At 37.6% G+C, this 15,022-nt stretch overlaps 1 protein-coding gene across 2 annotated transcripts; it reads left to right on the forward strand.

Annotated features, from left to right (window-relative positions):
* Positions 1-6,180: 6,180 nt before the first annotated feature.
* On the forward strand, positions 6,181-14,710 carry LOC107816974 (inorganic pyrophosphatase TTM2). 2 transcript variants are annotated; one of them, XM_016642725.2, is made up of 12 exons: positions 6,181-6,525; positions 8,443-8,808; positions 9,040-9,154; positions 9,917-10,112; positions 10,195-10,308; positions 10,473-10,646; positions 11,363-11,557; positions 11,646-11,768; positions 11,850-11,971; positions 13,299-13,413; positions 13,546-13,821; positions 14,062-14,710. In XM_016642725.2, the coding sequence occupies exons 2-12, from the start codon at positions 8,472-8,474 to the stop codon at positions 14,278-14,280; spliced, it is 1,986 nt and encodes a 661-aa protein (XP_016498211.1). In that variant the 5' UTR covers positions 6,181-6,525; positions 8,443-8,471; the 3' UTR covers positions 14,281-14,710. The 2 variants fall into 2 exon arrangements, with proteins under 2 accessions (XP_016498211.1, XP_016498213.1); XM_016642727.2 differs by lacking the exon at positions 6,181-6,525 and adding an exon at positions 6,585-7,534.
* The last annotated feature ends 312 nt before the right edge of the window (positions 14,711-15,022 follow it).

Raw genomic sequence — 15,022 nt, forward strand, 5'->3', positions numbered from 1 at the left:
GTCTGACCATGTCAGTACCACCCTTTTGGGAAATGTACTGGTGGGACCACCCCAGTCGCCCCGCAACCATATCGCATAAACAATGCTATCACACGGTGCTCGGGAAATATTGAGACCTCGAAGATTACTACTATTATAAGCGTCGACTCCAAAGAGGCTATCGACCTAATCTCGGGATGATGCCCGATCTCAAGGGTCCCAATTTCCCCCAAGCATGGACTCCTAAGAGTCGACATCAAAATTCAAAAACTAAAATCCACATGATCGCTGGAAAATAAAGAATGCAAGGCTGGAAACAAAAATTCTTTACATTGCCAAAAATATGTTCATAAAGGGCACCCTTACAAGACCTGTTTCCCCGAAAATGCATACACAAAAAGAAAAAAGAGAAGGAAAGGCGACATAAGACTACTCTTCATCTCCACTACCCTCTGAACAATCTCTCTGACGCTCATACAAAGTGACCAAGAGCGCCAATTCTTCCTCCGAATCTCGGGCTTCCTCGATCTCAGCCGAGAGAGCGGCACCTTTAGCACTGGCTTCCTATATGGCTTGCCTCATTGCCTTTGCACAGGCGTAAGCAAATAGTCCAAGTCAGCTTTTGCTTGGCCTCCTCTGATATCTCTCGGGCAGCATTTTCTTCGACCCTCAGATATGTAGCAACATTTTCTTTAACCTCGGACTTGGCCGAAGATAGCGCAACAACCTCTTCTCGAGCATTTTTGAGAAGACCCTGGGTCGATGCCAACTCCGAGGTCACAACCTCGTTTCTCCTCCTCTGCTCGAGGATCTCCACATCCTTCTACCTGATCTACAAAGGAATAGATGAGTCAGTAAACATTGAATTATGGGAATGGCGAGCAAATTTATGAATAACAAGTTACCTCCTCAGCAAGGCCAGCCTTTTCTTGGAGCGCTCCCTTCAAACTCGCCCGAAGCTCGCTTAACTCCTCTTCCTTTCAGGCAGAGGAGGCCTCCGACTCCTGCAGTCCTGAGGTAAGATTCTCGAGCTCCTTTCCATGGCATGAAAGCTCATTTTGGAGCCTAGAGAAGGTTTGATCATACATCTTCTTGGCCTACAACAAAATAGAAGAGTCAGAAAAATGCGGAAAGGTACTGGAGACTAGAAAAGTATACATAAGAAGCTGTCACCTTCTGCTGGAACTTTTCCGCTTCCTCGATAGCACTGGGAGCGTCGAGATCAATGTCCTCACTAACATTATCAACACCATCAAGGAATTTGTCAAGCTCATCTCCCCCTTCGAGAGGGCCTTCCACGTTCATAACCTTTGGGTCCCGAGCATCCCTAATTTCCCCGGGCGAGAACCGAGGACCCAAATTAAGGATACCCAGGGCATTGATATTGCCAAGAGGTAAATTCTGTCTAGGAAAAGCTCCGGTCCCGGGCCCTTTAGAACTAGCAGCAACGGTCTCCTCGACAGGGGCTGCACCAGGTTTAGCCAGGGGGTCAAGGACCGTGTTCGCGCCCTCTCCGAGGTCCTCCGAAGTGTGGGCTCGAGCTAAATTAGCCGTTACCGACTCAGCGGCCCTTGGCACAGACACTTGGGGGCATCCATGCCCGACCTCTTCCTTTGCACCAAAGGGTTATCGTCGTCATCGTCATCCTCATTCTCGTCATCGGAACCCGCTCCAAAAGCTGAAGACGAGACCTCGGCCTCAACTCGAGGCCTATGAGACTTGGGTTTCTTTGATACGGGGGAATCGGCAGCCGATGCCTTTTTCCTCTTCTTATCCTCATCGGGCTCAAAGGACCCTCCCTCGTTGGCAGGAGGCGGTCTCATCTGCACTCCATCGCCAAGGCCTGCGCAAATATAGTAACCAAAGTTTTTCAGCACGGAGGATATGGAGGAGAAATATAAAACATGATAGAGGCGGCGAGAAGGAGTTTACCATGATTCTTGGCCACCCACCGCGTTTTAGCCAACTCAGGCCAAGAATGCTCGGGATAGGGGAACGGGGAATTTAATCCCTTAATCCACCCTAACAGGTCCAGAACAGATTCGGGATACCAAAGGGTGGCTGCGTGAGCAAAGGGAAAGTTGGCTTTTGAGAAAAAAGTAAGAAGACAATAAAGTATACTCAAAGAAGATACACTTACTCTTCATGTTCTATTCCTCAGGGAACGACATCCACTTGGCCGGAATAATGTCCGAGGTCCTTACTCGGACAAAATGGCTCATCCACCCCCAATCCTTATGTTCGTCGATACTTAAGAAAAAAGATTTCAAAGATCGAGGGTGAAGCATAATCAAGCCCCGAAAAAGACGGGGCTGTATAGCCTTATCAGATGATAAAGAGTAAAAGTCGTACTCTTGGCTTTGATGGAAATGTAGTGAAGCATGTAAACTATCCTCCAGAAAGAGGCATAAATCTGGCCAAGTGTCACCCGGTACTTACAACAGAAGTCGAGAATGATCGGGTCTATAGCCGGAGAAGAAGAGTCCGAGGAGTCGACAAGCCCCAAGGTAAACGGGTATGTGTACACATGAAGAAAGCCGGCCTTATAGTCCGTTATGCTCTCTTTAGGGCTAGGAATCTCGACCAGTGCCTTTTTATCCCATTGGCAGTCCGCCCGCACTTTGCCTATATCTTTCACAACGCTGATAAACTGTGATACGTGTTCGCATCGACCCGGCGTAGATGAAGGTCTCTCGATAGAAAAATCCTTTATGTTATTTAACCTGGTGGGTGTACACTGTTCGACGGTAGGAGCCACTTTGGGCTTACCCTTGGATTTATTCTTGGATGTCCGGGATGAAGAGGCGACCTCATCTTTTCGAGGAACTGTTTTGGAGGTCCTGGCCATGGCAACCGGAAATTTACTTTTTTGAGAAGTAAAGTTGGAAACCAAGAACAGAAGAAAGGGGGCGTAGAGGAAGATGGATTTGGCTCTGGAAGTTTGAAGGAATCACAAAAGTGTAGTTTATTAAACAATTGGGGTCTTTATAGGAGTCGTATGGGCAGCGGAGAAATCAAACCAAAAAATGGTTCGTGGGCTTCTCGATAGTCATGCTGACGGTGACCCTTGCGCGGCTTTTGGGTTATGACATTTAATGCTCTGATAGGCTAACGTCATAATGATAGTGCCTAAGGAGTAGGAGTTCAAAACCATTTCCTATTATTTTATTCTAGGAAACGCGGGGACTATCTGTATACGACGAAAATCGGCGGTACGATTTTACGGTCACCAAGGCGCCTCGAAAGAACTACCTCCCCTGAAGGATCGAAGCTTAGCTCGGGCCCTGGCCTCGAGGGTTCTCGGCAATCTACTTCGAGGTAGCGCAAGCAACGGTCGGCCTCGAGGAGGGGTAAATCAGTGACGATGGTGGATCAGTGTGAGGTTCCCAAGGCATATGACTAGAGCCGACAAAGTCTGTCAGGCTATTCTAAGCCTGCATCATGACATTAACTAGTTGTACCATCTCTATATCTTTGTAATAGATGTATTTGTACCATGTTGGGACTCTCCCTCGTATATAAAGGGGATCCTTGTCATTTTATAGACATCTCATGCTCAATATTCAATACACAAGAACATTCTCTCTGCTCTCTAACATATTCTCTTGATCTCATTACTCCCATTTATTGCTCACATTTATTGTTTCTATTTATTGTTCATCCTTTATTGCTTATCATTGATCATAAAGAGCCATTATTTTAGCTATCATAACTGTTAGTCCTCCCTCGATTGCCTTAAGCCGGCCTCCAGACTCGATCTCAAGGCCTCATATACGGTAGCTCGAGGCCCGTTCGGTTCGATTATCACATTGTCTCTAAGCTTTAATCTTGCTTTCTAATCTTTTACTTAGAATTCATTGCTTAACAACTAGCAGAAAAATAGATCACGTATTTTTAGAGCCACAAAATCAAATTTACTTGTTATTACCATTTTTACGGTAAACAGAATTATTGTTAGTAATCTTAATATGGCTGTTATAGAGGCGTAATTTTACAAAGAGCATTAGGTAAAAAATTGTTATAGCGAGGTAAATTATAACTTAAAAAATTGGTTCTGAGAAAAACTTAGTTTACACTAAATGATTGTGATATATGAATGCTGTGTATAAATATTTTATACTGTTAAGGATCATTTGGTAGGATGCATTAGATAATCTAATGCATGCATTAACTTTGTGTATTAATAATACATTGTTTGGTAGACATTTTGAACCTATGCATTAGTTATGCAAGCATTAGTTATATATCCTATTTGGTATTATCCTATGCATAACTAATGCATAGAAAACAATGGTATTAGCAATGCAATGAGTTTTAATGCATGCATTAGCTTAGTTAAAGACAAAATTATCCTTCAAAATTTATGCTTGATTAAAATATGCTAGTTAGTATATTAATGCAAGTTCAAAATAATCCAAATAGTGAGAAATAAATTTATATCCCTACTAAATAAATAAATACTTAGCATATTTTCTTTTTTATAAATAAATTAATTTTATTTTACAATATAGGTAGACAAATAAAATAATTTTTTAAAAACTTTTTCATATAAAAACATTTCTCAACATATTTTTCTTTTAAAAAGTTAGAGTGTGGACTAGTTTTGAGGGCATTTTTGTAAACAAACAATTCTTTTAGAAATTGTACAATGCTTTAATACATCAAACCAAACAATAGATAAGAAATATATCAACATAACTAATACCAGCATAACTAATGCAAGCATAACTAATACTAACATTGCTAATACACCCTATTCAGCATTATTCTTATGCACCCTACCAAACGACCCCTTAGTGTAAAACAATTTGTCACCTGTTCAAATGCATTTCACATTGAATAATAAAATATACACGAGAAAGTACAAGTAAAAAAACAAACATAAACTAGCAGATCATTGTTCTTATTTTTTCCCCTCATTCTAAGTTGTTTTTTTAATGGAAATGATCCATGTACAAATAAGGTAATTGTGTCAAAGTCAACATATATCACAACCACTTAGAAAGTAGAATTTACAATTTGAAATAAGAAAAACAATCCACTTTCCATGATTAACCATAATGTCATTCTCTTCTTAATATTATTTTTCTCTATTAGAAAATACTTTTTTGACAGGTGAAGTTATCTTTGTGCAACCAATATATCACGAGTCGTAGAAGCAGTCACTAATACTTGTATTAGATAGTTATTTATATTTATATCACACCTTTAAAAGTGCGGTCCTTTGCCAGATCCTCCGTACATTTACAGAATACTTTATACACCGAATTGTCCTATACTTTTATTTTATTTCAAGAAGAAATTCACACCACTCATTATGTCAGTATGTCATGATACTACTACGTGTACATTACGGAATTCCGCCTCCCATTAATGATTGCTGTTACCAATATTTTTAATTTCAGTCATTTTTTCTACTAATGCCTAAGTTTTGCTTAGAATACCGACTAAATGATTAGTAAGAATAACTAATGATAATAGTAGTGATTATTTTATTTTATTTTTATTTTGATACATTAATTCCTTATTTGTTACAACAACCCTTTTTTTCTTCTTATTTTGATACTTTAGTTCCTTTTCCGTAACAATAACTCATACCCAACATAGTTTATGATGTGATAGATATAATCTTTTCGCCCTTAACTAAAAGTTTCAACTTCGAACCTTATGTATGGAAAAAATCGTGTTAGGGAACGCTCCCCTCTTAAATGAACCTTATACGGGGGCGAATACGGATATAATCAGCTGCAATGCAGGTACCGAAACAGGATGAGTAAATCCAACCAAAAAAATCATATTATTTTACTAATAATTATAGTTTATTATTATTATTACTATTATTATTATTATTATTATTATTATTATTATTACTATTATTACTATTACTATTATTATTATTAGTAAATAATTAATTTATAACAACAATAATAATAATAATAATTGGTGAACAATGTAACATGAAAATTCACCTAACCAATTGAAAAATTCACAAACAACTATGATAATTGTAGTTAATACAACACTTACAATATTAGAAAATACACCGCATACTTTCTTCCGGGCACTTATAACGAATACAAAATATTATATGTTATAATTCTTCTCATATTAATTTAATGAATATATATTTAAAATATTAATTAAAATTTCTATAATTTAACTTTTAAAAGCTAAAAATACCACATATAAATTCGATGGAGGGAGTAATAATACTACTCTCTTTTAGGATGCCAATAATAAATGCTCTTGACTCTGCCCTATTTGCAGCCTTAAAGATTTCTTTGCAATAATTTCGTGGCAAAATCTCCTGAATTCCCACTTCCCCAAATATTCTGGAAAAATAATCACCTTCCTTCATTCCAGCAAAAATATCTCACATACCTCGATAATTATAAACCAAAAAAAAAAAAAAGAAAGGAAAAAGCAAAAACAATAAAAAAAGAGAGGAAACAAACATATATAAATTGAGCCCTTAAGTAGAAATAAGGGCCAAAAAAAGCTTCTACGCTTTTCTTGCAGTAACACCACTGTAGCATATATTCATAGGTCAGTGTTTTTTGTGCTCTTACAACTTCTACATTGAACTTAATCTGATATTCGTGATTAAATATTTTTTTATTTCATTTTTTTTTTGCCTCCATTGTTTTTTCTGGGTTGTTACTTGTGTTTGCTTGAATGCTTTAGTGTTGAAGTGGGTTCTTCTCGTTTTCTTCCATTTTTTGGTATTAAATCCCAAAGGGTCTTGAACTTACCCTTTTTTGGGTATTTATTGTGTTTTCTTAGTTGCAATGTGTTAATTGCAAAGAGAAAAAGAAAGGGGGTGTGTAATTTGATGACTGTTATAGTTTGCTGCTGCACTTTTTCTCTTTGAATATAAGCAGTCGCCTCTGAATTATCAGTTGTTTGTGAATTTTGTTTAGTTTAAACATACCTCTTTTACCACGAAGGGTGTGGTGGGATGGATGAAATCTCGTCATTCTTAACTATAGGTCTCGGGTTTGAGCTCCGGTACGTGGCTCACGAATCTGGATTAGTCGGGCAAATTGGGTTTCCGATACAAGATGGTTATACCCAAAAAAGTAGAAAAAAAGATGCCTCTTTTATGAATATTTTAATGAGCTTTTATGGCCGCCACATTTGTTTGTGACGACACGCTTGTTGCTATGTTTATTAGGTTATGGCTAAAGGTTATAGGACATTCAGATAACTTCCAAGAAAGTGAAATCTTTTGAAAAATCAAACTGATCCTCTTTTGGATTTTGTGATGTCCGTGTTTCAGTAGTGTTTGTTTAAAAGGTTTGTCTTTATTGAAAAACACCTAGCTTGGTTGGTACCAATGTTTACAGGAAATGCATGTACATGTTTCCTGTTAATTGCATTCGAGCAAATCAGTAACGTGGTTGCCTTAGTAGTAATGGAGCAAGACATCATCATAATTTGAGTCCAAATTGATGAGAACCTTACCCTTGACTTTGCCCCTTATCCTTGTAAACACTTTTAGTAGCATATGCAGATGGAAATTTAACCTTTATGGTATATGCCATCATATACAGAGGTAGAGCTATGATTTGATGCTTATGGTTTTGGGATTCTAGTTTTTTTTAGTTACTGGGTTCTAAATTAATAATTTGTACTATTCAATAGATTTTTTAAGACAAATACAGGGTTTGGACCAAAGCTATTTTGTTCTACAGAACCCGTAGCCAAAGAACTAGCTCCGCCCCTGTTCATATACATGCAAAAAGCTGATGCTGTCTGCATTAAAGCCAACAATTGATGTATTCATAATAGATATCTGTTAGTTAGGAAGTGAATGTTCTGCGAAGCCTCCCGATTTTAGTAACAGTTGACCTCAGTCCCAGGGATATGTTTTTGGGTCATAGGATAATGGGCTGTATTTTCAATCATGGATGATAATTGATAACAATCTTTGTACTTAAATGTTCGTTCGCAATGATGGTCCTTTAATCATTTTTCCCGATACTCTACTGCAAAGGCGAGGTTGATTTCTGCTATCGCAGCTATACACATACACTATAGTTTCTCTTCTCTGCCTATGCAGTCTCTGTGATGCAACTAAGTTGTCGGAGATCCTACCAGATAAATTTATACAAGTCATGACTGAAGTTGCTGTGGTTATAAGAACGTGATGACTATTTTTTTGTGATTCCAATATGTAGTTAATGAGAGAATTATGCTTGACTTATCATTTAAGCAAACCATAAGAATTTGAAAAATCAGGTCAGCTTTTATTGCAAGAGATTCTGTAGGGTAATAGGGTTAACAGTGATTATGTGCTACAGCATAATGCTTCCAGTGCTTTATCTTCAGCACGTTAATTACTATTAGATAAGAAATTTTAACAGGTCTATGATTACTAACTGCATCATTTTGGCTTATATTTTTATACTTGATCTTTAAATTTTCATTCTGATCTTTATATGGGTTGTTTTGTAATTTCAGAGGATAATTCTGTGTTGTTTTGAGTTAAAATGGCTAAAGATAATGGCAATGCTGAATCAAATCATCGAAGAGCTGGTCTCTTAAAGGACCAGGTTCGACTAGTTAAGAGAAAGAATTGTGATCGATATGAGATTGTCTCGATACCTGATAATTTGTCATTTGAGAAAGGATTCTTTGTTGTAATCCGTGCATGCCAATTGTTGGTTCAAAAGAATGAAGGATTGATAATAATTGGAGTAGCTGGTCCCTCCGGAGCTGGAAAGACTGTATTTACTGAGAAAATACTCAGCTTCATGCCAAGTGTTGCAGTTATCTCTATGGATAACTACAATGACGCTAGTCGAATAGTTGATGGCAACTTTGATGGTAAGAATGTATTCTCTTTTTTTTTTTAAAAAAAAAAAAATTCTAGTAGGGAAACATATATGTTTAATAGACGATAACATTCAGTGAAAGAGTCTGGGCTTTAGATCTAATCTCCTCTTCAGCTGATTTCTCTCTATTGTTTTTCCCTGATATCGGTGTCACTAGACTTCTAGATTAACTTAAGACTAGATCATTTGTACTTTACCAGGTCTAAATATGTTTCTGAAACAGATCCACGACTAACGGACTACGATACGCTGCTTAAAAACATCAATGATCTAAAGGCTGGGAAGCCGGCTGAGGTTCCAATATATGATTTCAAATCTAGCTCTCGTGTAGGCTACAGGTTCAGCTCCTTACTTCTAATTCATGTAGTATGCTATGCTTTTTATCTGCATGATGTCATTATGCATTCAAGCGACTATTAAAATTGTGTTTACCTGTTCTTAGTCTGCGAAAATATTATGTTTGAATGCTTAAAAGGGAAGTGTACCTCCAAGCTTTCGGCTGTTTGCAGATCCATATATGATTTTTTTGGGTGGGTTATATTACATGGCTAAAACAATAATGACATCTTTGGAACTATGGTACCTAGACTCTTCATTGACCTGATTCAAACAGAAAATTAACTATAGATTGACAACCCAAATTTTATACAACTAAGTCCATTGTTCATCTTTGTGGTGTTTTATGCTATCAACTAGTTTAGTTTTGCTTGTTTTTTGTCTCTGTGGTCTACTCAGAAGGTGCTTGTTCCTTGACTCGTGAATGCTACTTAATTGGCATCAGGGTTGCTGATTTTTCATAACATAGTTGGAGTTCAGTCATTACATAGTTATCTTTATTCTTTGAAATGAGGCCCCACATTACTCTTCTTTTCTTGGTCAAGGCTTTAGTTTACGTTTGTCTTTGACCCCCTTCTCTTGGCTGATTTATCCTCTCTGACAAGTTCTTTACTGTGGTTGGTTTTTCTTGTCATATGTCTATTGAATAATAAGCCTTTCTTGTTCAAAGTTGGGAACACACCTTTTTTGTTTTCTTTTAAGTATCCAAGGTTTATCTGTTACATATAGTATGATTGGAACTTATGCCATTAGCTGTACTGCAGGACTCTTGAAGTACCTAGCTCCCGCATTTTGATTATTGAGGGTATCTATGCCTTGAGTGAAAAGTTGCGTCCTTTGTTGGACCTTCGCGTATCTGTGACAGGTGGAGTTCACTTTGATCTTGTAAAAAGGGTTTTACGTGATATACAACGTGCCGGGCAGGAGCCGTCAGAGATAATCCATCAAATATCTGAAACGGTCTGTTTCATCTATGATTTTTGGTCAAAAAAGGGCTTGAAACTTTCTGTCCTCACCCTCTGGGCCATAATGTCTGGTGCAGGTTTATCCAATGTACAAGGCTTTTATTGAACCTGATCTCAAGACTGCACATATAAAAATTATCAACAAATTTAATCCGTTTACTGGATTTCAGAGTCCTACGTACATTCTAAAGGTAAGGATATTAAAAGTAAAAAGCACTTCTGATTTCCTGACATGGAAAACTATAGCGATCAGAAATAAATGGCTATTTGTTACCTTTCTCAACAAAAAGAAACGCATGACGTAATTAAAATTATAAAGACATAAAAGGGCTTATCTAATCTCTTGTACCTTTAGTCTTCTAGGAATATGAATGTAGATCAAATCAAGTCTGCCCTATCTGAAGAACACACTGAAAGTACGGAGGAAACTTACGACATATACCTTCTGCCACCTGGTGAAGATCCAGAGACTTGCCAATCATATCTGAGGATGCGAAATAAAGATGGAAAATACAGTCTCATGTTTGAGGTTTGTCTCTTTTGTTATAGTGATCAGTGCTTTTGACAAAATACTGACCAATTGCTACAAAGTACTTTTGTTTGCTAGGCCCTTTTGGCTTTACTATGTAGGCTACTGATGACAATCTGTTATTCTCCTAATTAATTTTCGATAGTCGTGTGTGTGGTACTATTCACTTTCCTGAAACACTTGAATAATGTACAAGCTTTTGGGAAACAACATTTTCCTGTCCTTTTACCTGCATTCTCTATTTTGAGATAGTATCAGGGGCTAAGAAAATTCCAAGTTACTTTTTGCATTCTTAACCCTCTGTTTCCTGTAGCTGATGTCAATGACCTAGCGCTTTAGAGTTATTTCGTCAAATAACTTAAGAAGAAAAATAGTGTCAAAGACTTCCTTGCTCATTTTATGTTGCAACTGTTGTATGCCAATATAGAATGCAATACCATGGGATTGATTGGCACAATTGTCCAACAATACATTTTATGCTATAGCCTTCCTTATTCGTTCTTTGGATTATATCCTTTATTGAGAGACTCGAGGATGTATTGGTTAATTGTAGTAATTTCTACTCCATGGTTATATTTACTTTATGATTACTTGGTGGTGCTTGGGTATATCAGCTTTTCTTGACCAACTAAATTTGCCAAGAATTATTTATACTTGTGAAAAGCTGGTCTACTGGCGATTTGATGGTTGCAACTTTAACTGATTTTGAATTGTAGGAGTGGGTCACTGATTCTCCATTTGTTATATCCCCAAGAATCAGTTTTGAGGTCAGTGTGAAGCTTCTTGGTGGATTGATGGCTTTGGGATACACAATTGCGGCAATACTCAAAAGAAGCAGTCACGTATTTTCTGATGAAAAGGTCTGCGTGAAAATTGATTGGCTAGAACAACTGAACCGCCATTATGTTCAGGTAGTAGACTTGTTCTATTCTCTCCTCCTTGCTAATATACAATGCTAAAATCTTCTAATATGCTAGATATTTTCTCAACTTTGCAAAGGTGCAAGGAAGAGATCGTGTTATTGTAAAATCTGTTGCTGATCAACTGGGACTGGAGGGTTCATACACTCCACGAACATATATTGAGCAAATACAGCTAGAGAAGCTTGTGAATGAAGTTATGGTATGCTTAGCTTCCTATATCTTTTCTTAATGTGCTTTTACGGCTTTCTGTCACTTTATTAGCACAGATATAATATCGCAGGCACTACCAGATGATTTGAAAACAAAGCTTAGCTTAGATGAAGATCTTGTCTCCAGCCCTAAAGAAGCTCTCTCTCGAGCCTCAGCAGAGAGAGTAGCATGGAGAAATAAGAATTTCAGAGGGTACACATCTATCCCATATTTCCTTATCGACTACATTGCATTAGATAATGGCTAATCGCTTATTACAAAAGAATAAAAAAAGTGTGAAAAACAGCGGATTTCATCAATAAGCTGAATAATGTCTCACCATCCCAGTAATTGCTTGTGGCTCAATACCGTTAATAGAAGGCTGCTTTGGTTAAGCAACCCTTTTAACTTCTTCCAGCAAATAGATGACAACTGTCCTCTCCTAATAAAAGAGGGAAAAGGAGAGGGAGGGTGTGGCAGCGCGATTGGTGGAAGAGAGAGTTTTGTAGGTAAATACTGAGAGGAGCTTCTTCAGCTCTAATTTGCACACTTTACCAATCATCTGGAAGATTTGCAACCTGTGGTTTGGACCTACTAATGTGGCTGCAGGAGTTACTGGATGAGAGAGCTAAAGAAAGAAGATAAAGTCTCACCATATTCATATTCATGCATGTTCTGATAGTCATGAGCTTACGTGTTATGTGCCTATGTGTCATTCTGTTTGATGTGTAGGTTGAATAGATCGCTCGCAGATATTAATTCGCTTGATTAGGTCTTCAACTCCTTATCGGTTTGTACATAAGCAAGTCATTCTATGCATTCTATATTCTAGGAAATGCTGTGACTTGGCTAGGTGTCCTGCCGAGAAACGAAATCCTTCTAGTGAACAGCTGAGCAGATTCAGTGTTTTCTTAGTCATTAGCAATTTGCATGCCACCATAGCGGTATCATTGTTCTGCGTGTTTTAATGATTTGTCGCCAGGACTTCTCATGCACCCTGTATCTCTGATGACATCCTACAAAATCCTCAATGGTTGGTTATATGAAAGTGGCTATATTCTGCTGTTGCTGATCTAGGCGCCTTATCCTGCCCTTGCACGTTCAAGTTTGCTTCTACGCATTTATGCATTTTGTGACTCAGATAATTTCCCTGTTAGAGCACAGTTAACAACTTCAAAATATAAGCTGTATGATATCCACAAAAGCTATTTGCATTGTGAAATATGTTAAAGTTGAGGTAAACGATGCAAGGGCATACTGCTGAATGCTATGAATGGTTGAGTTGTGAAACATGGAAATATTAAAGTGTTGTTCTCGTTTGCTTGTTGGTGTCTGTTCAATCCTGAACTGTTTTAGACCTTGGCATGGTTGGGTGTGTATGTCCAAGATAGGAATTTAAGAGCATTAGTCTTAAATGTGAAGCGTTTCAGAAACTTGCATGGATCTCCATCCTTATTGGAATGAAACCCGTCGATGACGAAAAGTTTTGATGTCAAGTTCATTTGTCATTGATCTGGTTATTTACTTATTTATTTTGCAGTGGATTGTCACATTCATACGCAAATCACAGGGAGAAAAATCTATTGAAGATAGATACTGATAGTCGAAGGTTTGATGACAGAAACACTGATTCAGCAACAACATTAGCAAACCAGGTTTTGCATTTAGCAACAATGAAATATTTTCACGTTCTTTTCACTATACTACTATTGCTTTCTTGGCGTGCATCACTTCTTTCGTGACACTTCTAGAGATTTACCCTTCCTGTATTGTCCTTGTTTCATAAGGGAGCTGTTACACATTTATCGGAACAAATTTCTACCTTGAATGATCGGATGGATGACTTTACATCTAGAATGGAAGAACTTAATTCCAAGTTAAGCAGCAAAAGAGCTTCTCCGAGCACTCAAAATCTGGCTTTGCAAACTGAAGCTTGTAATGGATCCGGCCCAACTTCTTACTTCATTTCTGGTTTAGAAAATGGTTCCTTGACAGGATCCATTATGCCAAATTCCTCATCATCTTCTTTGCTAATTCCAAAGGAGTCCACACTGATGGAAGAGGTACATTTTTCACTAGGCTTTTTCCATGCAAACTATGGTTAATCATCTTCTTTTACTCTAATGAACATGTGAATGTTGCAATTTGACTTGTCAAAGTGGTCAATTTGCTCTGTCTTTTGTTACTTAAAAGGCAGGGTCGGTGCACTTAGGTCCTGTTATGCGGATAGTCTTTTATTAGATAACTAAATTATTGTTCCTGAAGTATGCGAGGATTTCTTACATTCTCTTTGTGATGCATAGCTATCTAATGTTGCACGTGGACAACGTCAAATTATTCATCAGTTGGACAATCTTAGCAATCTTCTTCGCGACAGGCTAGGAGAACAATCACGGCAAGCAAGAAAAAGCAAGAGAAGAGATATTACCGATATTGATTCGATTAGAGTACCTCTGATTGTGACCTTAGCAGTTGGTGGATTGGGATTCTTTTTGTTTAAGAGCCTACAAAACAGAAACTGATTCTTCTTCCCAATGTAAAACAGTGCATCATTGCTCCTATAGACAATTTTTAGTTCATAAGCCCCATGCTAGTATTTTGCTTATGGTACCCTTCGATCGGAATGGACTAGTGTTCATGGATCAGACTGATCTGTGTTTTGGGGCAAGAAAGGCAGATTAATTCTTTCTATTTCCCATTGAGTTTTGTTTAAAGAAGGGGGATGACTGTTGGCAAGTTTTGTTATACTTGTGGGGTTGCTTTGATTAAATATTCTTTCCAATAGATATTCTAGAAGTTTGATAGAAGTTGAAACTATGGTATAAGATCAACATGCCATTTTGCTAATGCTCCTGGGGAGGCAATTTTTTGGGCCTTATTGTACTTCCTGTATGTGCATATAAAAATTGCACCTTGATATCTGATGTTGAATACAATACACATATTTTCAAAGAGTTAAACTAATACTTAATAGTGTAATTTTTTTACACAATCAGGTCACCTCTACTTGTAACGAGTATCGTTACTTAATTTCAAGATTATAAATTTCACTTTTACTTGTAGATATGTTTTGGGTGATCTGACAAAGTAATTTACACTATCGGGTATATATTTTTGACTCCTTGAAAAGGGAATAACATAATACAATGACATACCCAGTATAATCCCACATAGTGAAGAGAAGTCTGGGAAGGGTAGTGTGTACGCAGACCTTACCCTTATCTTTGTGGAGGTAGAGTGGCCGTTTTCAATAGACCTTCAGAC

The sequence above is a fragment of the Nicotiana tabacum genome, chromosome 20 (genome assembly GCF_000715075.1).
Source record: "Nicotiana tabacum cultivar K326 chromosome 20, ASM71507v2, whole genome shotgun sequence".
Lineage (NCBI taxonomy): Eukaryota > Viridiplantae > Streptophyta > Magnoliopsida > Solanales > Solanaceae > Nicotiana > Nicotiana tabacum.

Bases quoted from the DNA above. Each gene is read 5' to 3' on its own strand.
- LOC107816974 (XM_016642725.2), top strand. From the start codon at position 8,472: ATGGCTAAAGATAATGGCAATGCTGAATCAAATCATCGAAGAGCTGGT. The intron at 9,155-9,916 runs GTTCAGCTCCTT...GCTGTACTGCAG, and splicing joins AGCTCTCGTGTAGGCTACAG to GACTCTTGAAGTACCTAGCT. The intron at 11,769-11,849 runs GTATGCTTAGCT...ATAATATCGCAG, and splicing joins AGCTTGTGAATGAAGTTATG to GCACTACCAGATGATTTGAA.